General features: G+C 42.4%; 1 protein-coding gene, 1 non-coding gene and 1 pseudogene across 10 annotated transcripts in view; all 3 read right to left on the bottom strand.

The window, feature by feature from the left end:
• Nucleotides 1-25,201, bottom strand: part of ANO10 (anoctamin 10) — a 168,160-nt gene that overhangs the window by 103,146 nt on the left and 39,813 nt on the right. For all 9 annotated transcript variants that reach the window (XM_078377331.1, XM_020799473.3, XM_078377333.1 and 6 more), the window contains exons 8-9: nucleotides 18,684-18,758; nucleotides 16,752-16,934 (exon numbers count right to left, since the gene is read on the bottom strand). In XM_078377331.1, the coding sequence (XP_078233457.1) occupies nucleotides 16,752-16,934; nucleotides 18,684-18,758 (258 nt within the window). The remainder of the gene's footprint in view (nucleotides 1-16,751; nucleotides 16,935-18,683; nucleotides 18,759-25,201) is intronic.
• Nucleotides 5,131-5,240, bottom strand: LOC140701569 (small nucleolar RNA SNORD89). Its single transcript, XR_012080460.2, has one exon. It is a non-coding gene; the product is annotated as a small nucleolar RNA SNORD89 (small nucleolar RNA).
• LOC144583909 (U1 spliceosomal RNA) lies at nucleotides 5,759-5,913 on the bottom strand (annotated as a pseudogene).

The raw sequence follows: 25,201 nt of genomic DNA, 5'->3' as shown, positions 1-25,201 counted from the left end.
ACTATTAGCCAGTTGTGGTTGTAAGGGTAGATATGTATACCCTGTAGCCGAAGGTATGCTGCAACCGGCGCCATACACTTTGTGAATGTTCTCAGTGCTGTCAAGAGTCCAAATGGTAGGGAATGGAATTGGTAGGCAGAGTTGCTGAAGTGGAATCTGAGAAAACTTTGATGGGATGGATAAATAGATATGTGGAAATATGCATCCTGCAGATCGATTACCACAAACCAATCTCCCTGTGAAAGAAGAGGAATAATGGTGTCGAGGGTTAATGTTCTGAATTTTTGAGGTCGAATAAAACTGTTCAGGTCCCTAAGATCAAGAATTGGGCGAAGGCCTCCATCCTTCTTAGGTACTGTAAAGTATTTTGAGTAAAAGCCTTTGAGAGAATCTGGTGGTGGTACTTGCATTATGGCATGTTTACTCAAAACAGTAGTAACCTCCTGATGGTGGACCTCGGAATATGAGATAAATTTTAGCTTATCTGATGGTGGAAGGGAATCAAATTCTATATGATAACCCGCAAAAATGAATTTTCACGAGGGTAGGTGAGAATGTAATTTTGTCTGAAATGGGGTATAAGGCAGGTCGGAGGAAAAACGCAGGTGTTAGTATTGCTGGTAGATCTTTTGCTTCTTTTGTGGTTTACAGAAAGGTTGCCATTGTCGTTGTTGGTTTTATGAACAAGAGGATGATGTCGAGGGTCCCTGGACTGAGAAAGATCTGTCTGGTTATTGGGGTTGAAATTGTACGGTTGGTAGCATTGGTAGTATTGAGATGGTTGCTGGTAGTATAGTGTTTGTATTGAGATTTATAGGAACGGAAGGACTGCAAGTTAGAATATGATTTCGTGGGGACGTCACTTCTGCCAGGATGGGATGCACAGCTGAACCCTCATCTCATCGCCCTATGGAATGTAAAATAAGGTGATAAATGCCTTTTTCCTTAAAGGAAATGTGAGTAAATTTGTTTACATTCTTTATGAAAACTTCAAGTCTCCCTGATTATCTGAGGAATGTGCTTTCACTTTCTCCAGGAAATAACGTTAGAGAAGTTAAGCAGCTAAATGAACTGTTAAAGACGGCTTGTTTTCTGGGTGCTATAAATCTTCGTTCTGCTTATGAGGAAAGGCATAGATAAGAGTTAAAAGCTGGACATGGGAATTGCCAGAAAAAACATCAGATTGCAGTGTTGAGCGTTTAAGAAGGGTGGAAGAGGAACAGCCCCCCTCCCCTAAAGAAGCTCCTGAAGAGAAGACTGGGGAAGCTGCTGGAAAAGAGGAGGGAGGGGCTGCCTCTCTGACCAGTCTTACTGAAATTAACATGGAAAAACAACTCTCTGAAATAGCTGCTGGTGTAATGGGGCTGGAGAGTAAGTTGGACAAAAAAATGGAACAGGTCCTTTCCAAAATTGAGGGAGGCCTGGAAGGAAAGGACACGAAATCGGGCCTTCTCAGCGGTGGCTCCTCGCCTCTGGAATAACCTTCCTCCGGTGATTCGTGCGGCCCCTACCCTGGGCACTTTCAAGAGTCAATTAAAAACATGGTTATATGTTCAGGCCTTCCCTCCGGTCAATATTTAACTTTTTTCTTTTCTTTTCTTTCCTTTTTATTTGTTTATTATTGGATGTGCTTACACTGTTTGTAATATTCTTATGTTCTATTTTAAATATTTTATTAGAAGCCGCCCAGAGTGGTCGACCAGACCAGATGGGCGGGATAAAAATCAAATAAATAAATAAATAATAAAGGAGAATCAGCAGATGGGAAAGGACAATAAAACACAACAGGGAGAAGTGGTAGACATTAAGGCAAGCCTAGAGAAAATGGAGGCCAGGATACAACAATTGGAAGACTTCCAGGGGGAAACAAAAAAGCAACATCAGAAAATAGATGATCTGAAAGGAAAGGTTATTTACCTTGAAGATAACTCCAGACATAATAACATCAAAATAATGAATTTTGAGCATAAGAAAGGAATGGACCTTAAGCAGGAAGTGGTTGACTGGATTAATTCTATTATGAATTCCCAACATCTGACAGAGGAAAATATAAAGAGAATACATTTTGTTGGGAATCCCAGAAGCAAGAGACCGACACCTATACAGTAATATTGAAATTCTTCAACTATGTCAAGAAAGAGCAATTTCTTAAGGTCATCAAAGAAAAGCCAGAACTGGTAGTCTATAGATTAAATTCAGTTCAGATTTACCAGGATTTAAATAATGAATCTATACAGTGGAGGAAAATGATGAAACCCATCACATCAATCCTAATTAAGAATGAAAGGAAATACAACCAGGGTCATCCTGTCTTTCTAAAAATATGGAAGGATGGAGCTTACACAAAATCTACTCTTTCGAAGATGGCAAGAATCTGATGATGGCGTGGGGGCTCTGGCAAGAAGATGAAAGTGACCAAGATGCAAGCAAGTAGGCCTGCAATGAGTGGTGGTTTGAAAGAGAAGATATTCTGAATGGAAGAAATTATTGGAGGTTATCGGACATTTGATGACTCCTCCTTCCTGCCCCCCCTTTTTAAACACGGTAACTGGCCCATGATTTTTATTTTTTTTCCTTCCCTTTTGTTTGTTTTCCTGGTGGGCTTTTCTCCCCCACCGGTGGTTTGTTTGTTTGTTTTCATTTTGGGGTTTGAAGAAAGGAGAGGAAAATATAATGGTTACGGATAAACAATAAATAATAAAGAAGGGAAGGGATTAAAGGAAAAATATACAGAGAGGGTGAAATAGGATGAGGATTCAGCTGGGACCTGGACTGGTGTGGGTGATGTCTCCCTCCCTCCCAGAGCTCGCATCAAACTTTAGTGAGGCACGGAGAAATGAGAGGGAGGCAAAGAGTTTATATGTGGAGAAGGAAGTTAGGGATAGGAGATTAGTTAGAGGAATAGGTGGATTTGTTTTTTTAGGTGTTTTTGTTTTTATTTTTGTTTTGTGGGATGCACAACGTGACAGAATAAAAGAAAGAATATGGAATGGATATGGGGAAAAACATCAGGGTAGCTACTTCAAACGTGAAAGGCTTGGGAACTGTAACAAAGAAGGAGAACAGAATCATTATTGAAGAAAAACAAGGTTGACATTATTTATCTACAAGAGACACATTAATTAAAGGATGGAGTTAATGAGTTGAAATTACAAAATATACACATTTATGAAAAAGAATTTGGGACTTCCAAATCTAAAGGGGTAGCAATATTAATATCTAAACATTGTGAATTTACGGTAAAAGAAGTAATAAAAGATAGCAATGGTAGATATTTGATAATTCAGGGTCAAATGGGGGAAGAAGATTATGCATTAGTAAATGTCTATGCACCAAATATGAATCAAGGAGAATTTTATAAAATTGTTTTTAAAGAGATGGAGAGGCTCAGAAAGGGATATGTGATTATGGCAGGAGATTTCAACATGGTTCTGGATAAGGTAAAGGATAAATCGGTATGTAAAAAAAGATAAGTTGAACAAAAGAAGTACCCTCTTGAGTAAGATGTTAAAAACTACTGATTTAAGAGACATATGGAGAGAATTGAAGGGGGATGAAAGACAGTTTCCATATTATTATTCTGTACATAATTGTTATTCAGGGATAAATTTTATGTTCATATCACAACATTTAATTTCAAAAGTAGTAGATACAAATATTAATGTGATAAAAATAACAGATCATGTGTTGATGGTGATGGAGATGAAAGTAAAGAAGGACTATAGAGAAGCAAAGAGATGGAGAATAGACTCCAATATATTTCAGTATCCAGATGTAGTGGATAAAGTTAAGAAAGAATGGTTGGAAATATGGTCAATTAATGAAGCAGCTGGGAACAAAATAGGAGTGTGATGGGACACTATGGAAGTAATTATGAGAGGAATTGCTATAAGAGAATCCTGTAAGATTAAAAAATTTGAGAGAAGAAAATATAAGAAAAATAGAAAAATCATTAAAGTATCTAGAAAATAAATATTTTATAGATAGGGATAATAAAAAATTACTAGAGATTCGAGCTAAAAGAAAAGAATTAGAAAGTGTGGAGTTAGAAAGGGTCCAGAGGGACTTGATATATGCAAAGAGGATTTTTTTGAATATAGTAATAAAAACTCAAAGCTTTTAGCTAGAATAGTACAAACTAAAAGATCAAAAAATACAACTGGAGTGAGTAAAGATGAAACAGATAAGAATTGTAGTCTAATGAAGGAAAAATTAAAGATACTACAGGAATTCTATCAAAATTTATATAAAAGGAACAGTGTATCGAAAGAAGATATAGATATTAAAGAAAATGTTAAGAATAAACTATTAGAGAATGATAGAAGAGAATTAGAAAAAGAGATAAAGGATGAAGAAATTATAGAGATTATCAATAAACTAAAAAACAATAAAACTCCAGGTTTTGATGGAATGGGATCAGAATATTATAAAACTTAAATCAATATTGATCTCTAAATTAAAAATACATTATAATGAGATATTGGAAGGAGAGAAAATACTAGACTCTTGGAAATATTCATTGATAATTCTTATTCCAAAACCCAATAAAGATTTAACAGATCCAAGTTCGTATAGACACATTTTATTATTAAACCAAGATGCAAAGATATTCACAGCAATACTTGCGAATAAAATGAATACGTTTATCACAAAATATATTAAAGAGGATCAGAATGGGTTTATATTTATTTTATTTATTTATTTTATTAGATTTATACCCCACCCATCTAGACGAATGGTTTACTCTGGGTGGCAATTACATGCTGTCAGGTCAATTATGACATATGGTGATCCTTTTACATTCAGAAACGTTTTACTGGTCACTTTTTCTAGGGGTGTTCTGTGACTGGACAGCTTTGCTAAAGACCACAAAGGCTGGATCTTCTGTAAATTTGCCTACAAAAGATCCCCACACCATGATTTGATCCTGGTTTGAGACACTCAAACCATCCATAAGGCAAGTGTGTATAAATTGCTGGTATGCACTAATAACAACAACTGCAGAGCTGGAAAAGACTCTGTATGATATCATTGAGTCCAGACTGTCAAGAAGGCACAATCTCAATCATAATTATGCAATGCACTGAAGAAAACTGAGGCATAACTTCACTAGCTTATCTGAAGGATGTTGCCAAGGTCAGACAAAAAAGTCGCTTCAGGAATTTTGTCATCGTGCCTTTATAGAGAGAACACTGTAAACAGACACTGCAATTCGGCCTTTTGTGTCATCACTCCTTAGCAACACATAGTTTATATAGACTGAATTAGCAACTCCTTTGAGAAACACTTTAAATAACCCTAAGAGCAAAAACTCAGGGTGGAATGCATTTCTATGGCTTTTTCCCTCCCGCACAGCGATGTTTCCCACAGAGAAGGTTAATCCGGAACGGATTAACCTCGCTGTGCGGGGCACCACTGTAATTATAATAAATTAAAGGAAGTAAATAAAAAGCAATTACAGGAATATAATAATTTTAAACTTTCTTGGTTTGGAAGGATTGCATTGATAAAAATGAAAATCTTACCAAAATTAATTTTTTATTTAGAATATTACCAGTATAGTTAACAGAGGATGATTTGAAATTTTGGCAAGGAATAATTAACAAATATTGTAATGAAGGGAAGAGAGCCAGAATAAATAAAAAGCACTGCTAGCTTTCTAGGATCTGCTTCCTGGAGCCCACCTGGAAAACCAGCAAGGCTAACAGGCAGTAAAAACAGCAAAAGACAAAAGGGGAAAGAGTAATTCTAGAAAAACCAGGGGGAACCACAAACACAGTCCCCCACTTAGGTAGTTGATTTTCCCATATTTGGGGAAATCACAGGGGTCAGCACATCCAAAATGCAATACAGGAGCCTCACCCTGGGAAAACCACTTTGATAAGCATGGTATCTCCCCTGCCAGGTATGAGTTGGAATGGCCTCTGAACCTCCTACCCCTTTCTGTGCCCTGTCCCCCAAAGGCATGGTGACCCCCTGGCTGCACCTCCTGATCAGAACAGAGCTGCACAGCCCGAGTCCCAAAAGAGGCCAAGAGAGCTACTCAGTGTTTTGGGGTGCCCCACAGGACCACCATCAGGGGCTGGATATTGCTCTCACAATCCTCCAGTGCACAGATATTAGCATACCTAATATGCAGGGAAGGCAGGGAAAGTGGGGAAATTCAAACTTTCAGTTAGTGAAGAGGCTGCTTGTCTGCTTCCTTGCTAGTCCAAGCAGTTAAGAGAGCTGGGAGAGAGACCTGGGACTGCCTGATATTGTCGTTTTAAAATGTAAAATTTAGTTTAAAAGCTGTTTGTTTGGGGTTAGTGCTTGGGTGAAAAGGTGCTCCGTTTGAGTTGAAACCTGCTTGTGTAGAAACGTGCATAGGGGTACTTGCTTTAAAAGCTGCCTGCAAAGCCTTTCAGACCAGCGCCGATCAGCTGTTAGGTGGGGAGAATGGAGGGGGAAGGAGCAGGAGCGAGAAGAGCACAAAATGGCTGACGTCTGCTGCCTGCCTGCTGGCTTTTAGCTGTTTAGGGCTCTTTTTTGGCTGTTCTGGGGTCTATCAAGGCACTGTGAAGAGCAAGGCTCAGTCTAAAGTACCTGGTAAGTGACTTTCTTTTAAGTTTTTTTAATGTTTCTGACCTTTTCCCCCCATAAAATGCATTAATTAATTTTCCATGCATTTCTATGAGATATTTGGATTCAACGTGCAAACTTTTCAACTAGTTCTGGGCATCTAATAGAGAACGTATTTCCAAAGGGTGTTGCAGCAAGGAAACTAACTGTGCCTCATGACTTGTAACTGGATTACAGTACCTGCTTCCTGATTTCAGCTACTATAGTTTGTATTCAGTTTTTTTGGCTCATCAAGAACATTGTTCATGGCTTTGTGTGGCCTAACCTGTTGTGCCTTGCATGCTATAAACGTTCAATTATGTCACAAATTGGAAATTTGGTCTTATGCTGAGCATGTGCTACTGCTGGTGAATGGGATCAGGTTAAGCTTTGTGTTGCTGTTCTTTTGCATAACCTAAAGTAAATAAGGAAAACCAGCTGTTTAATTCCACTATTTATCCCCCACACAACTAAAAGGGACCTCTCAATGCAGTGCCAAATCAGACAAACCAGTTCTAACTTAATATAGGCTTGAGCTGTAGCTGGGCAGAGTTGCACAACAATCTCATCTGTCATTGAGACATTTCTATAAGCATGGGGAGGAGGTGGATGAAAGGAAATGTAAAATATAGGTAGTATGGTATAAGTCTTATCACTGGCTGATAATGGTCTATATCAGTGGTTCTTAACCTTTGTCACTCGGATGCTTTTGAACTGCAACTCCCAGAAACCTCAGTCAGCACAGCTGGTGGTGAAGGCTTCTGGGAGTTGCAGTCCAAAACTCCTGAGTAACCCAAGGTTAAGAACCAGTGGTCTATATTAATGCCACTGTTGATTGCTGTTCACTTTACATGGTTCAAATATTATTCTGTTATAGTTTATTAAATATTTTATTACACTATTTGGTTCAGAATATATTTTCTCTGTGTTCCTCCTCTAAAAATTAGGTGCGTCTTAAGGTCAGGTGCGTCTTATGGAGCAAAAATACGGTACATTCCACAATGATGGAATTAGGGTTAGGATGTTTAGCCAGAAATTCAGTATTGGGACCATGTGTTTGGTACATATTTTCTGTACATATGGAAATCTGTAAATTTGTAGGTGGTTTGTCCCAAGCGTCCTTTATGTGGTTTAGCATGGAAGGTATAAAAGCTAGACTAAGAGGTTGTGATCTCTCTCTGTTAATGTCTTCAAATATGAGGTCAGTCTCTGGCGAAGGAGGCTCTTCCACTGGAAGTTTTAATGCAGTAGCCATACGAGATATAAGATTGGCGTATGAAGAAAAATCCTCTGACGGTGAGGATGGATGGTTGTCAATGGCATCAAGGGATGGCGTTGGAATATTGGCTGGCCATTCTTCGGAAGAGTCCGTGTTGAGGTCGGGCTCAGAGTCAGATGAAGATGAGGACTGAGTATCATCTGTACTGTAGGCTGAGTCTGTGTAGGCAATAGTAAGGTATGAGATGTTTGATGAGCTTCAGTAGTTGGGCCCGCATAACTTGTTGTGACACTAAGGGCTCACTTATCTTTAACTGAGTGCTTCGCACGCTTGGTTTGTTCGACATGGGAAGATAGTGTCGAACGCTTCTTTGAGAATGTTGACATGGAAACAGGAATTGTTTTATGGGATTGATGCTTCTTAGATGGAGGTGATTTGGACTGAAGGTGTTGAGACAGGTTCTGGTATTGTTCGATTTGGAACGGTATCAAATAAGGAAAAACATTTTCCATGCTGAATTGTTGGAATGTAGGAAAAAATGGAAATGGAAAGTACTGCCCAAGTTGAGGCATACCAGTCAGCATCGAAATATGTTTCCCTTTCTCCTTTCTTTTTCTAGGAGATTGTGGAGGAGTGTTCGGCTCCAAAGGCTCACTCTCAGACGCCCGCCCTGATATAGGGCTTGAATGGGCCATGGCCAGATTGGACAGAAGCTCAGTCCCCAAATGGCTTGTTGAGAGGGGAGGGCTACCAGATGGTGCTGGAGCCTGTGCAGATGGGATATGCACCTCATCCCTTTCCAAATTTGATTCCAGCGTATCTCTCAATGATTCCTCCAAGATGGGAGACTGGGGTTCGTCTCTAGAAGGATCGGGATGAACCAACTTAGCTTTCTTAGATTTCTTAATGATCGATTTTTCTTTTCTTTATGTAGTTGTTTCCTGATGCCGACTTGCCTGTGATGTCGACTTGGATTTAGAGAATGTTTCTGATTTGGCAGACCCTTTCTTAGAATGAGGAGAGGGGGGTCATTTGGCCAGGAGCAGACGCAGATGGAGTCTGTTGCTCTTCCGATCCCTCAGGCGGTTGAGTCGTCGAAGGAGCCGAAGTTGCTGGGTTCATTGCAACTTCCCAAAGGTGAGACCTGACTGTAGTCTTTGTTTAAGTGCAGATTTAGTAAGAGTTTTACAGGCTGCACAGGTCTGGGTCTGTTGTTGTTCACCCAGGCAAAAAAGGCATTTATTGTGACCATCAGAGTATGGCACTTTGCTATTGCAGCCCACGCACCTTTTAAAAGGAGCCGAAGAGGCCATAAATGGCGGGGGGAAAGAAGGGGAAATGGTCGAAGAGTCCGGGGGGGAGGGAAGTCCAAATTGGGAGAGAAAAATGAAGTAACTCACAGGGGATCATAGATTAAATTATTAAAAAAGGAAAAGTTAAATCAAGCTGACATAAACAGGGGAAATAAGCAATAATCGCTAAAAGTAGCTCACAAGTCGTTCTATCTTTCCTAAGAGCCTTTCAGCACGGCAGAAAAAAGGAACTGAGGGGAATCGTGAGTGGGAGGAGCATGTGCCTCACGGGGGATCATGCCATAAAATTGTTACTTTTAGCTCTAGAATCTTCCGAGAAAGTCAGCGCAGGCGCAGACAAGACCCATATGTGTGCATTCAGAGACCACAAAGTACTATGTATTTTCCTAACTAATTAAAAGGATTAAAGTAAAAAGTGTAGGTGTGAAGGGAGAAGAATACAGGATTAAATTGAGGAGAGAGGAGATGTCTGTTCTCATTTCTCCATGTCTGACGTTCAATTGATCTTTCTTATCCATTCATCTCACATGGAACATGAAGGTATTCATTTAATAAAGCATGACAGAATGTATGTGCCACTGCTCCACGACCAACATGAATAGTTCATTAGGAGAAAGGAGATGCTTTAATTGTGATATTCTTTCTTAAAGTAAACCTACACTTGGCAGTTTTTACCCCATGTTCATTTACTAAACAAAAAGTGGGGTTACTTACCTGTAACCATGGTTCTTCGAGTGGTCATTCTGTGAATTCACACATAAAGTCAGCGCCAGCGTTGGTCCCCTTCGGAACGTTCTAGAGCTCTGCAAATAGAAACATAGTTTGAGATTACCTACACTGCACATGCTCCGCCCACCCAATACTCAGTTCCATTTTTCCGCCACTACTGTGAAGGATGAGCTATGCACACCCAGTGACGGAAAGTGGGGAGGTCGGGCAGGATTGTGTGAATTCACAAAATGACCACTCGAAGAACCATGGTTACAGGTAAGTAACCCCACTTTCTTCATCGTGGTCTTCTGTGAATGCAAACATAAAGGGTGACTGATAAGCTAACTCACTGGAAGGAGGGCCGTCACTGCAAGGCGGATGCCAAAACAGCTCTTCCAAAATTGGTCTCCCTCTTGGCTCTCAGGTCCAATCTGTAATGGGTGACAAAGGTGGAAGCCTGAGACCAGGTGGCAATTCGACAGATATCGGAGAGATCAACGTCCTGTAGGAGGGCTGTGGAAGAAGCGACTGCTCTTGTGGAGTGAGCACGTAAACCCTCAGGAGGCGATTGACGCTGAACCTCATATGCTAGGGAGATGGCGGAGACAAGCCAACGCGAAAGTGACGAGGGAGATACCGGAAGACCTTTCTTTGGACCAACAAAACAAAGAAACAGCTTAGGAGAAGATCGGAACTCTTTAGTCCTTGAAACATAAAAAGCCAAGGCTTGCTTAACATCCAGCGTGTGGAGCATACGCTCGGTAGGAGAGGTAGGTTTCGGAAAAAGAGTAGGTAAAATAAGAGGCTGATTCAAATGAAAATCTGACACCACCTTGGGAAGAAAGGAGATGTCGGTGTGTAATACCACCTTGTCCAGGAAAAATTGCAAAAAGGGTTGATCCACCTGGAGCGCAGCAAGCTCGCTGGCCCGGCGGGCAGAAGTAATGGCCACTAGAAACAAAACTTTGAACGACAGCAATCTTAGGTCACATGTCGCCAATGGTTCAAACGGAGGTCGCATCAAGGATTGCAGTACGAGATGGAGAGACCACTGCAGCACAATCCGTCGTATCGGAGGTCGGAGGTGTATAAGTCCCTTAAGGAATGCCTTGAGCGTAGGGTGTGAGAATAAATGAGAGGCAGGTGACCCCTGAGGCTGAAAGGAAACTATAGCCGCAATATAAACTTTTAGAGTAGAAACAGATAACTTGAAATTGAAAAGGTAACGTAAAAACAGTAACAGAGTAGATGTCAACTGGACAAGAAGGGAGACCTCGAGACTCAGTAAACTTGAGAAAACTCCTCCACTTGTACTTATAAAGCAAAGATGTGGATTCCTTCCGAGATTTGTCAAATACTTCTTTTATCTCGGGAATATTCTCCACGCTGCAAGATGAAGCATCTGCAGATCGGGATGGAAGATGTTGCCCGCATCTTGAGTTAGAAGGGCCAGAAAGGTCGGGAGTGTCATCGAGTCCACCGCCATCGATGTCAGAGTGGGGAACCAGGACTGTCGGGGCCAGAGGAGGGCCACAAGAATCGCGTCCACTGATTCCTGTTGAAGCTTCACCAAGGTCTTTTGTACCAGAGGGAAAGGGGGAAAGAGGTAAATTAGGTCCATCGACCACGAAATCATGAAGGCGTCCCCCATCGAGTGAAGACCCCGACTGGCTCTGGAGGCGTAGCGGGGACATTTCTTGTTGAATTGAGTGGCAAAAACGTCCACTGTGGGTGTGCCCCAACGACGACAAAGATCGTGAAAAACTTGTGAGTTCAGTTCCCATTCGTGCATCTGGGCATTGCGGCGGCTGAGCTCGTCCGCCAGAGCATTGTCCTCCGTGGCGACATGGACAGCTACTAGAAAAATATGACGGTAGCACCATTCCCAGAGTGTCACTGTTAGAAACAGAAGGGAGTGAGAGTGCGTTCCCCCCTGCTTGTTTATGTAGTACATGGCCGTGGTGTTGTCCATAACTATTTGAACACCATGACCACATACTAGAGGGAGAAAAGCCTTCAATGCCTTGATGACGGCTAGGCTTTCGAGGTGGTTGATGTGAAAATCCCGTTCCTGGGGAGACCATAGGGCATGGACGTGATGAGGGCCACAGTGTGCTCCCCAACCTGTGGGACTGGCATCCGTGGTAACTAGGGCAGTTAACTGAAGAGGTCGGAAGGGCCGTCCCACTTGAAGGTGAGGAACAAATGTCCACCACTGTAACTGTCATGCTAGTTCTGATGTAACTTGGAGACACCGCTCCTGGTGGTGCCTCAGAGGATTGAAGAGAGCTAGCAGCCATACCTGGAGCGACCTGAGCTTGAGCCTGGCATGAGCTAAGCCGGGTGTAGTCAAGGCCATCAAGCCGAGCAGGTGTTGGGCATGTAGAGGTGACCGTCTTCCCTGCCTTGAATTTTCGCACAGCACATAGGATCTTCTTTATGTGCTCTCGGGGAAGAAATATGCGTCCTTTGGTGGCATCCAATGTAGCACCTATGTAGTCCACAGTTTGTGAGGGGACGAGGTGGGACTTTTTGTAATTTATCTGGAGGCCTAAGTTCTGCAGCACATGGAGGGTGAATTTCGTGTGTTTCAGGGCCCTGCTTCTAGAGGGTGCGACAACCAGCCAATCGTCGATGTAAGGGAAGACACGAACTCCGTGGAGGTGCAGATAAACAGCTACCGGAGCCATGCACTTTGTAAACGTCCTGGGCACTGTCGCAAGGCCGAACGGGAGAGCCAGGAACTGATAGATGGTGTCCTGAAAAATGAACCTGAGGAACTTCCGATGATTGGGATGAATCATAACATGAAAATATGCATCCTTTAGGTCTATGACCACGAACCAGTCGCCGTGCTTTAGAAGATGGATGATGGATTCTAAGGTCACCATGCGGAATCTGCGAGGACGAAGGTAAATATTTAGTGTTCTTAGGTCCATGATGGGTCTTATACCTCCCCTCCTTTTTTGGGAACAGCAAAATATCTTGAACAAAAGCTGTTTGAAATGTCTCTTTTGGCACTTTTTGAATGGCACGTTTTTTCAGGAGGGAATGCACCTCCTCTTCTAAAGCAGGGTCGAATGATGTGTATTCTACGTGACCTAAAGAGGATATTCGATAAATTCCAGCTGGTAGCCGGAATGAACGATGCAGAGAACCCATGAATCAGTGGTGATGGTGGACCAGTTTGGGTAAAACGGTTGAAGTCTTGTGACGGGAGTCGAGTTTAGGAGAGGATTCGGCAAATCAAAGGTACTGCTTATGCTTCTTAGCAGGGGTCTTATAGGACTGTCAACGTTGAGACGACTGGCTGTGGTAGGTAGAAGACGACGAAGTACCTTGAGCAGATCTAGGTTGAGACTGAGTCTTAAACTGTCTGAATGGCTGTGACTGATTAAACTGGTTAGAAGGCTTTTTCCACTGATACTTGCTGAACTTAGGTTGAGGCTGAATGTAGTACGATTTAGCTGTCTTTTTTGCCTTATGTAACTTTTCCAGATGACTATCTGTCTTTTCACTAAACAGACCGGAGGCATCAAAGGGCAGATCTTCAACCTTAGTTTTCACATCATCGAGGATATTAGCCGATCGAAGCCACGCGTGCCTGCGGAGGGTAACGGAAGATACAAGAATTCGAGCTGCAGCATCGACCGAGTGTCATGTAGCAATCCTCTGATGTTTTGAGACAGTCTGGGCTTCTTCAAAAGTATTGAGGTAACCCTGTTTGACGTCATCAGGCAACAACTGTAGACCTGGAAGAATTTTAAGCCACAACTGCTTCTGATAAGCTCCTAGGGTAGTCTGGTAATTAGCTACGCGAAGAATGAAGCAAATTAGAGAATAAATCCGTCTGCCTATCATCTCTAGTTTCTTGCCTTCTTTGTTAGTAGGTATGACATGGGCCCTCCCAGAGGGTTTTGTACAACTAGTCTCAACAATCAGAGAGTTGGGGATGGGGTGTTTCAAAAGGAATTTTGCATCATCCCCAATGATCTTATACATGTTCTCTGTACGCCTGGGTAGTGGGGATGAGGCCGAAGGATGGTCCCAGAGCTCCTGTATGATCTTCAGTAAAGCAGGTAGGTATGATAGACTAGGGGGTGGGGTACACTCCTTAGTAATATCCCCAAATATGAGATCCTCCTCCGGAGGTGCTGGCTCATCCACACGAAGCTTCAAGGTTTTTGCCAATCTGGATAACATTTGGGAGTAGGACGAGAAGTCTTCAGAGGGGGAAGAGTCATGAGGGTCCCCAGTATCTGACTCGACTGTCTCCCCCACTGGTAAGTCATCAGACTTAGGGTGTTGAAGCAACTCGCCTTCTGAATCAGATGGTTGAGAGGAGAAGGGTGCCTCTTCATCCGACGATACTTCACGCGTTCTTTTAGGCGTGGATGGTTGACATCGACAGTGGGTGGAGGGGCCGGACGCTGAGGAAGCGGCGTTTCAGTAACTACTGGCGGTGGCAGAGTGGGCGGTTCACTTGGTTTGGGTGGAAGAGGAACTGGCTGCAGATGGTTGTCGACATCATGCTTACGTCAACGTCGATGCTTACGAAGGGGGGTGGACCCCGATGAGGATGAAGAGAGGTAGACATATTTGACACGTCGATGTCGCCGATGTCGATCCGACGACGTTGATGAGGAGGTAGAAGACCGGCGTCTGCGGCGTCACGTATGCTTCCTATGTCTTGCACTAGACGATGTAGAATCTTCTGATGTGGAACGGTGTCGCCGTCGAGAACGCCGATGTCGATCCTTGCTTTCTTTACGGTCAGATTGACGTCGATCATCAGAAATATGCTTTTTCTTCTCCTTTTTGTTCGCCAGCGGCGAAGTCGCTCGCGAAGGGGTCGGAGAAACAGAAGGAGCCAAAGACGCACGCCCGGATGATACAGGGCTAAGAGGGGCTGAACCCGTGCTTGCAGTCACTAGGGCAAGCTGACTTGGCGTAGGTGACAGAACGCCAAGGGGTAATACTGGCTCTGATTGCCTGGGAGGAATGGCATGAGGTGCCTCCGATATGAAGTCTTTATCTCCCAGCGAGTCCTCTAAAATCGGTGATGGCACAGAGGACGAAGTAGATGGAAGATGCTGGGTGGAAAATTTGCTCACGGCAAGTTGTTTAGGCTGAAGCTGCTTCGGAGGCTTAACCAGGGCAGCTTTGGTCAATGAGGATTTCTTAGCCGCCTTTTTAGCCGGTATAGGAGCAGGTAGTTCAGAAGGAGTAAGCTCAGACGACTGGAGGGAGCTGCCGTCAGCTTGTGGGTTGGAAGAAGCAGACGAAATCTCCATAGCAGAGGATTTGGAGGCAGATAAAGCCGATCCCCACAAATGAAGTTTCAGTCTTTGCTGCCTCGCCTTCAGAGCCGCTTTAGTGAATGCCTTGCAATGTTTGCAGTTCTGGGGCGAGTGGGATTCCCCCAAACAGAACAAAGAAGTGCCGTGCCCGTCGTTGTTGGGGATTTTAGCCGAACACACAACACAGCGGCTAAAGGGCCCAGATGGTGGAGGGGGCATAGGCAGCAGCCCGGAGGCTGGGACGGCCGGTAAAAAGGGCGGGAAAATCGATAACTCACAGAGGGAGTCAAAAAACGACCCCAAGGCACCACAACAAGTCTGCAAAGCAGTAGGCAAAATCCAGGAACACACCAAGGTCAAAATCCAGAAAAAACACAAGCCAAAATAGCGAATAAAGCAGAGCTAGAGCGAAAAGGAACCACTTCACACAGCAGAGAAATGGAACTGAGGACTGGGCGGGCGGAGCATGCACAGTGTAGGTAATCTCAAACTATGTTTCTATTTGCAGAGCTCTAGAATGTTCCGAAGGGGACTGATGCTGGCACTGACTTAACCCTTTACGTGTGCATTCACAGAAGACCACGATGAAGAACCTTACTTATGCTACAAAGATTATAAAATCTCTTCAATTCAGTAGAAGACATGCAACTAGATGTTTAAATAGTGGGTCTAAAAAGTTTTCTTGGCCCTTCATGTATTTTGGATTACAACCCTCATGGTTTCTTACTAGTAGCCATGTTGGGTAGGGCCAGTGGAAGGTGTATACATCTGAAGGGTCACTCAGAAATTTCCCACCTTTGGACTAGATATTGAGACTTTTCACAGAGGATGGTTCTAGACAGGGCAGGGGCAGAGAATGCAGCCCCTAAGGTCTTTTTAAAGTCCCTGCCTCCAATCTTCCAGTTACCAGTCAAAAAAACAGTGTCCATGTGAAGTTATTTCTGCTTCAAAATATCCAGGAACATTTTCTCCATAAAACGGCATGCAAAAGGGCTTTTATGGCATTCTCCATGAAAGTCTCCATATAGAAGACGACTTCATGAAGCTAGAAATAACTTCTCACATTTTTCAGGGGCACTGCAGCCCATGATGGGTCCTAGGTATGAAAACTGACCCCTGAATCTTTTGAAATTTCACACCATTGTTCTAGATGGAAAGTTCCTGATACCATCAATCAAAATATATTACGAAATTCACATGTCTTTCCCTCCTACACTGATTTATTTGTGTGTATGTGTGAAAATAATACAGACAGAAGAAATGGGGAAGACTAGGAGGTTTACAAGTTGAAAACAATAATGTCTGGACTACTACGTAAAATTCTGTGAGTGAAATAGAGCAACAGGATGATGAAAGTCTTGTCTGGTAGAACTTACTGTGTCACATAAACTAATACTAACCTACGTCATTGTGACTGAGGAGTATGAACTTCATAAAAATAATACAATCAGCATGCCAGTTCTTATATTTTAACTATTTGGAGTCATTTAATCCAATTATATCCAAAATTCAAATAACTTCTTCAGCTCACAGCTATGGGAATAGTTGTTATTTTTCTGGAGTAATGAATGTAACATTCAAACAGACAAGAATAGATGGTCAACTCACCAAATAAGTATCCATTCCTTTTTCCAAATTGACTTGCTCGTATAAAGATAAATCAGCATCTTTTTCCAGTGCTTTCACCTTTTTCTTGACCCTCTTATTCCGTCTCTTTTGGAGCCAATATGGCAGCAGTGCTTCTACACACTGATTAAGGATTTGGGAAGTTATTAGCAAAGTTGCCAAGCTCTGTAAGAAATTAAATAAAGCAAAACAAGTAAGAAGACTATAGCAGTGCTTTTTAAAAATGATGTTATACCTGTACTCAATTAGCTAATGTACAAGTCTAGTTTGGAAAACAACACAAATCTAAACAAACTATAGATACCGAACAGAATCCAAGTTTTGCTTTTCTTATTGCCCATAGAAAAGGATGAGTTTGAAAGCAATCCCAGAAGCAATGAATTTTACAGGGTTGATAGGAATTTTCCTTCTTGTCAGATTTAACAGTTTCAAGATTGTATCAGATTCGACTTTTCTTCTCTATTTTTGGTGTTGTTGCAACACAAACCAAAGAAATTAACATGTGAGTACCAAAACATTTGCAACTGCAACAATTTTCTGAGAGAAGGGTTGCATTTTCTGACAGAATTGCAAGGGTGCCGATATTTTTGGCCATGACTGTATATCTTAATATACTGTGGCTGAAATCCAATTACACAATTCCACTGGGCATAAACAGTGATGACCCCCCTCCTTACAAGATCCAAGGCTGTGGGGAAGCCTTGGGATGGTACAGGAGGGGAGTCTGTCTATATGAGTAACTGGCTACATGAATAACCTTTAGATGGATTCTTATGCATTACTGCCCTGATTGGGTCTTCAGTACTACTTGTGTTTACCTTCCCCCAGAGTGGTATTTGTTTGTTCCTTTTTAGTATTTGCATACTTATTGTTTTGGCTTTAATATTGTCTTTTAATGATGCAAACTGCCTCTTTATATTCATTGTTCTTAGCTTTAAATATTGTCTTTTAATGGTGTAAACCACTGTTGTATACCCATTGTTTTCAACTTTAAATATTGTCTTTCAAGGATGTAAGCAGCTTGGGGTCCTTTTTATGAAGAGGGAGTAAAAATATTTTAAATAACATAACAAATACATATCAAAAAGATCACTACCAGATTGCTCTCAGCAGTCCTGATCTGGTGGCAGAAACAACAAGCACCAGTTTTCCCAAACTAAAAGCTCCCTTCCTCACTCCTTGATGGTCCCAAGGTTCCCAAAGGCATCCCCATGGTAAAAGGGATCCCTAGGGAGCCTGGGAACTTGAGGGAGGGGGTTAAGGAGTTTGAAATTAAAAAATTTTAAGGGTTGTAATTGGGTGATATCATCACCATTAACAACACAATGGAATTGCACCAACTAGATTTCAGTCTATGCTGAGAATAATTACAATAAATACAACAGGAATAATGGAAAAGGCTAACTGTGTAATTCTCACTGAAGGGTATTTACTAAATAAAGGACAGCTCCAACAATTTTAAATAAAATCAGCTTCTTTTTGAACAGACATATCCTAGAATAATGTTCAGTGTGAAGGAATGATATAGCAGTCATACTGCAACACTGAAAGAAATAGATAAGTTTACTAGAATATGGTTAACTACAGCAAATAAACACAATATCCGTATCAGACATGATGATTCCAAATGACAGACAGTCCACTTAAAACTGTCTTAAGAATGTCTTCTCCAAACAGTTCATCACAAGAGGAAGAGCTGCAGAGACTGATTTTGGAATCACTTTCCTAATCTGTAATCATTTTCTGAATCCCTTTGATGTAAATTAACAACAAAAACTGAAGGCACTAAAACAATCAAATACCTCTCATTCAGTTAAGATTACAAAATTCCACGATTGGTACAGTGTTCTATATTAGTATAGTGTCTTAAGAGCTACCAGAACATCTTTTCGTATACAGGGTCTTTGCACTTACCTGTCTCAAAAGCTTTATGTCAAACAAGACAAATGCAATGTAGAACAAAGAAGCAAAGCAATTTAAGAAGTTGAACTGCAAGAAAAAATAGCATCGTATTAGTATCTTAATTTGAAAGGGGAAAGATACGATTCATGTGACACAGTCAACCCAGCCACATCTTGTCCCCATGGTGTGCTGCCACCATGTGGTAATTCATTTACACCAGTCACTTGAAAGAAACTGTTAACAGATCACATCTAGTATTTGTGTATTACCACATATTGGGGGGGGGGGCATTCCAACAAATGGAGAAACACAAGCTATATGAAGACTGTCAAAGTATGCAGCGCTGTTGATAGGTGTTATTTGAATTTAATAACTTCCAAACAGTGAGCAGTGTAGAGACAAAAATGAAAACACAAGACTCAGGTGTATTCCCTTCACCACCAGAACTATATTTACAAAATATATATACATATATACACTTCTTCAGAATCGGCAGTGCAGAAATAGCAATCACAGTCCAAGATGCTGACTGACAAAGTGACACACTGCTTCTCCATGAATATCTCAACAACATAGGTTTGTTAACTGCCTACCTATGTACCAGTGTATGATGCAACACTTACTCAGCAAATTGAGCATTGCACATATGCAGGCATGTCACCTATTCTGGCTAGATGCCAACCAGAATGACTCAGTGTTTCTTCCTTTGCTTAGTCATTCTCCCATAATTCAGACAGACGATTCCATATTTTTCTGTCATATGTTTATTTATTTTATTTAGTTATTAGATTTCTATCCCGTCCTTTTAGACAAAGTCTACTCCGGGCGGGTTCCATTAAACATTATAAATTAAAACAGAATTCAAAACAATTCAAAACAATAGTAATTAGTAATGTTAACTATAACTGGGGCAAATGCAGACTACAACTGAGATGGTGGTGGTTATAATGTGCCATAAGAATTATTTACGGGGGAATTATTTGCCCATCTTCAGTCCAGATAATATAAAAAGAAATCTGTTATGAATTTTGGTGGCGACATCACCACATAAACCATACAAGAAAAATGAAGGTTACTTAGCTGTAACTACGGTTCTTTCAGTGGTCCTCTGTGAATCCACACAAATGGGTTTAGACTGCGCCTGCGCAGGACTCCTCAGAATATTCTGGAGCTTAAAAACATGTGATTAGTAGGATGTTTCCCCGTGGTGCGTATGCTCCACCCGCCTGTAATACCTCAGTTCTGAAATGTCCACCGCTGTCAAGGCTCTGATTGTAATAAAGCTTAAGAACCAAAGTGAAAGACAGCGGGAAGGATGGGTGGGATGTGTGGATTCACAGAGGACCACTCAAAGAACCATGGTTACAGGTAAGTAACGTCTTGTTTATGGCCTCCATGAGTGCACACAAATGGGTGACTAGCAAGCTCGCCGGAAGGAGGGCCATCACAATAATAATGATGCCAGCACAGCCCTTCTAAAATTTGCTTCCTTCTTAAACCTGAGGTCCAGACAGTAGTGCATCACGAAGGTTGATGGTGTGGACCAAGCGGCTGCTCGACAAATATCAGAAACATCAACGCCACGCAATAAGGCAGTCAAGGTAGCCATAGCTCTCATAGAATGTGCCTTTAATGCCTCTGGTGGAGCTTTGCCAGCCAGTTCATAGGCCAAAGTGAGAGTAGACACAATCCACCTAGAAATCGTCTGTGAGGAGGCAAGAGAGCCTTTACATGGGCCATTGAAGCAAACAAATAATCTAGAGGAAAGTGCAGAAGTCCTTAGCCCTAGAAGTGTAAAACGCTAAAGCACGACAAACATCCAAGGAATGGAGCATGCGCTAAACATCCGAAGAAGGATTAGGGTATAATGTCAGAATAATCAAAGGTCAGAAGAGATGGATGGGGAGGCAATTTCAGGAACTTGGAGGCCATGGTCTTGAGTGCGGTAAACCATGGTTGCCGAGGCCACCATGGGGCCACTAGAATGGCATTGGCGCGTAGCTGGCATATCCTGACCAATGTCATCCTGACCAATGGAATGGGAGGGAACAGATAAAGGAGATACTCTTCCCAATTCACCATGAAGGCATCTCCCAGCGAGGTCCTGTCTCTCCCCGCTCGAGAGCAAAACATGGTGCACTTGGTCTTGTACTGTGTTCCAAACATGTCGATGGTTGGGGTTCCCCATCGAGCTCAGATCAGTGAAAAAATTGAGATGTTGCACTCCCATTTGTGAGTTTGAACAGTCATGCAGCTCAAACGGTCAGCGATATCTTTGTCCTCTGTTGACACATGAATGGAGACTGGAAAAACATGGTAATCATAACACCATTCCCAAAGATGAATTACTAAATACAGAAGTAGCAATGAATGGGTACCTCCCTGCTTGTTGATATAATACATGGTTGTGGTGTTGTCCGTGACCACTTGGACCCTTTCACCTACTATTAGAGGATAGAAAGCGCGAAACACCTTGATGACCACCAGCATCTCTAGATGGTTGATGTGAAGTGTATTCTCTGACGTGGACCACAGGGCATGAATTTTGTGAGGACCACAGGGTGCACCCCAACCTGTTGGGCTGGCGTCCGTTGTAACCTGGACGTTCAACTGAATGGGCTGGAAGTGACAACCCACTAGTAGGTGAGGCATAAATTTCCACCACATTAGTTGACTCACAAGCTCTGGAGTTACACACAGGTGTTTGGTACAGCTGTCCATCAAAGGATCGAATAGAGACAGGTACCACGTGTGGGAGAGCAGAGATGGTAGAGGCCATGAGACCTAGAAGATGTTGTGTGTGGTGGGCAGAGATTTTGGCATAGGGGTGGAAAGGTAGAATCGCTTGGGACAATTTCTGAATTTGTTTGGGCAGAAGGAAGACTCTTGCGTTGACTGAGTCTAGGGGCGCACCGATGTAGTCCATGACTGGAGACGTCTGGAGATGAGATTTCGCAAAGTTGACCCGCAGTCCAAGGTCTGAAGAACAAAGTTAGTATCCTGTAACACCTTGCGGGAAGAAGAGGCCACTATCAACCAGTCGTCTATATACAGAAATATTGTGATGTTGTGTAGACAAAGGTAGGCTGCCACAGGAGCCATGCATTTTGTGTAAGTTCTTGGCCGGTGGAAAGGCTGAAGGGGAGAGCGCAGAACTGATAGGCCGTATCCGTGAAGTAGAAGCGAAGATACCTGCGGTGAAGCTGGTGGATAGAAATATGAAAATAGGCGTCCTGCAGGTCTATAATGACGAACCAATTGTTTGGACAAAGAAGAGGGACGGCGGAATCCAGGGTGACCATACGAAAATGTCTTGGATGGAGGTAAGTATTCAGTATTCCAAGATCTAGGATCAGCCAGAGACCACCATCCTTTTTTTTTTTTTTTTAATTTTTATTTTCAAAACTATTGGGTAATGGGGAAGGAATACAAAAGGCAAAAGGCAGTGGGGGGGATGGAAGGGGTGAAAGGGTGGGAAGGGGGGGTTAGGGTTGGGGGGGATAGCAGAACACATAATATGCCATCATCCAATCAAGTCATATTGCAAGGCAACAATTCTTAACTCTTTTTTTATATAATATAATTCATTTGCCCACTTTCTATTTAACACCTATGTTATTCCAACACTGTCTGAGACCCATCTCGATTTGTATATTAAATTCTTTTGGCTTAAAAAACTATTAAGCACATCTGAATCCTTTTCTATTTCTTTCTCATTTCCTACTTTCTCAATAGACTCCTCTTGTTTCCCTAATTCTGCTTTCTTCCAATTTTTGAGAGAGGAGGATGCATCCGGCACAACCATCAATTTTTCAATCTCACATTTTCTGACTGCAGTATTTAAATGGATCACTAGATGGCTCTTTACCCCATCTATATTGCTTGGTACCTTACTCAGTGGACGCTGTTCTGAAATGTTTACCTTTTTACATAGCTGTATTTCGCCATCTGATGATTTCTCTTTCATCAAATTTTCTAACTGGCAAAGATGTTCATTTATTTTCTGGAATCCTGAAATTATTAATTTCTGTATATTAAACTGCCATTCCTTATCTATATTTTGTACCATTTTCTACTCCTACCACTTTAAATCCAAAAGCTTAAAATATGGCTATTGCAGAGTTAGCCTTTTTTTTTTTTTTTTTGCAGAAAATCAACAAAGTTCTATTATCAGGATCCCACGAAGTCCAGCCAAAAGCATCCGAATTTCAGCTCACCAGATTTCAATCTCTCCAACAAATCACCTTATAATCCAACTGATCTTCTTTCCATTAGTCCATAGTCCATAGTCCCCTTTAAGCAAGCAATATAGTTTTACTAGAAAGTCCAGAGTCTCTAGAATCCGTTAAATGGAGCTCCAGTCCTTGTTTTCCGGTCTGCCCAGCCACTAGCCAGTTGTCGCTGTTTCGTTTCCTCCTCCGTCTGTTCTCATGATCTAAAAATAGCAACTCATCTCGTCTTCTTCCAGCAGCCCGATAAATGCCTATTTCAGGGTCTCACACAGACTGGTTCTTCCACATTGAGTCGCAATGCATAAGTTTCAGTCTCATAAATCCTATCCCTCGGTGTTTCCCTCCGGGATTTTAAAAAAACAAGCAAGTTTCTTTCACCGTCTCTCTTTTGGCTGTGTGCCAGCCTGTTTCCAAGACCGTTTAAAAGTTCAGAAATCAAAGGCAGACTGGTAAGCAAACACTCGCCGCTTCTTTCCTCCTTTTGCCAAATTCCTTTCACTCTACTTCTTTTTTTTTTTCCAGCTTAACGGGGCTGTTCATAAATCAGAGGCTTCAATTAGTTTTCCAAATTATAACTCATGTTCCGCTCTCCCCCTTTTCTGGTACTCACGGCTCGTGCCATACATACAAGATGGCTCCTGCGTCGATTCGTGCTTGAGTGAATCTTACAGATGGAAGAGATACTGGGTCGTCACCCGCTCTCTCCCCCTCCTGTCGTCACCAAATGCTTCAGAGAGATCTCTCCTGAGCTCTCCTCGACCTCCCGTGTTTCAGGGATGTCCCGAATCTAGCAGTTCCAGCATTTTCCAGGGAGCTCTCTTCCCTGTTGCTGCTGGCTTCGCCGCGACAAGCCCCCCAGAGACCACCATCCTTCTTGGGAACTGCGAAACAGAGGGAATAGAAACTGTCTAGAAACTCTTGAGAAAGAATGCATTGGATAGCCTGCTTCTGGAGAATAGAAATCTCGTCCTCCAGAGTAGGTGCGTAAGTTGCGAGTTTGAGTTGGCCAATAGGAGGAAGATCCATGAACTCCAAGAGGTAACTTATGATGGCAAGCACCCAAATGTCTTTGGTGACAACAGACCACTTGTCAAAGAAGGGGGCTAGCCTGGGATGGTGGGAAAGGTCATGTGGATGGTTCAGAATAGGACAGTCAAATATACTGTTTACCTTTCTTTGCAGGACAACGGAAGGTTTGGCAATGCTGTATAGGAACCTGTGATCTAAAAGCCATGGTAACAGAAGAAGCCAGAGGAGGATTGGATCTTTCTTGAGCAGGAAGTCTGTAGGAACGATAGGCCTGATGGGAAAGTTGTTGATATGGGTGTTGGCTATTGAAGGGTCTGTGCCACTGATACCTTTGGTATCATGGTTGTTGGACAGAATAAGAACACGCTGTCTTCCTGATCTTATGTAAGTTCTCCATCACCTCATCTGTCTTTTCATTAAACAGGCCAACACCATCAAATGGAAGGTCCTCAGTGTGGGACCGTGCATCATCTATGATCCCTGCTGAATGCAGCCAAGCATGCCTCTTGAGCGCAATAGCTGATGTCATGGCCTTAGACACAGCATCAGCCATAACTATTCCCATCTTGATAATGTAGATATGTATATAGACACTGGCTATTAGGTTTTATATGTACAGTATGTTATTTTATCCTGTTTTATCACTCATGTAAGCCGCCCTGAGTAAACTTTGTCTAGAGGGGCGGGGTATAAATTCAATAAAATAAAAGTAAAGTAAAGTGGCATGATGCTAAACGCTGTTGTTTTGCCAACATCGTTGCCTCTAGGTGAGCGCTAAGGACAGTGGCCCTATTCTCCTCAAGAGCAGCCTGGAAATTGGCACAACCTTGCACCATAAATGCCTCTGAAAAGCCACCAAAGCTGCCTGATAATTTGACACCCTAATGACAAATGAGGCCAGAGAATAGAGCCTACAGCCCAGAACGCCAGCTTCCGTCCTTCCCTATTAGTAGGTATAACTTTTGACCTGTTTCCAGCCCAGGATTGATTGGATTGTGCTATGATGGAATTAGGTACAGGATGTTTGGTGAGGAAAGCAGTGTCATTTCCATATGTTCTATAGTGATTTTCAACATGTCTAGGAATCTGAAGAAATGTGGACGGTTGACTCCACGATTCCCTTATGAGGTCCAGCATAGCTAGAAGGAAACCCAAACTTAATGGGGGGGGGGACTTATCTTGGTTAATGTCATCAAAGACAAGGTCTTGCTTGGGGGGGGGAGGTTGCTCTATGTAAAGCTCCAAAGATTTAGCTATACATAGAATCAT

The sequence above is a fragment of the Pogona vitticeps genome, chromosome 6, assembly GCF_051106095.1.
Source record: "Pogona vitticeps strain Pit_001003342236 chromosome 6, PviZW2.1, whole genome shotgun sequence".
In the NCBI taxonomy this organism is placed as follows: domain Eukaryota; kingdom Metazoa; phylum Chordata; class Lepidosauria; order Squamata; family Agamidae; genus Pogona; species Pogona vitticeps.
The sequence above is the reverse complement of the archived record's forward strand: the minus strand, read 5'-3'. Positions and strand labels throughout refer to the sequence as shown.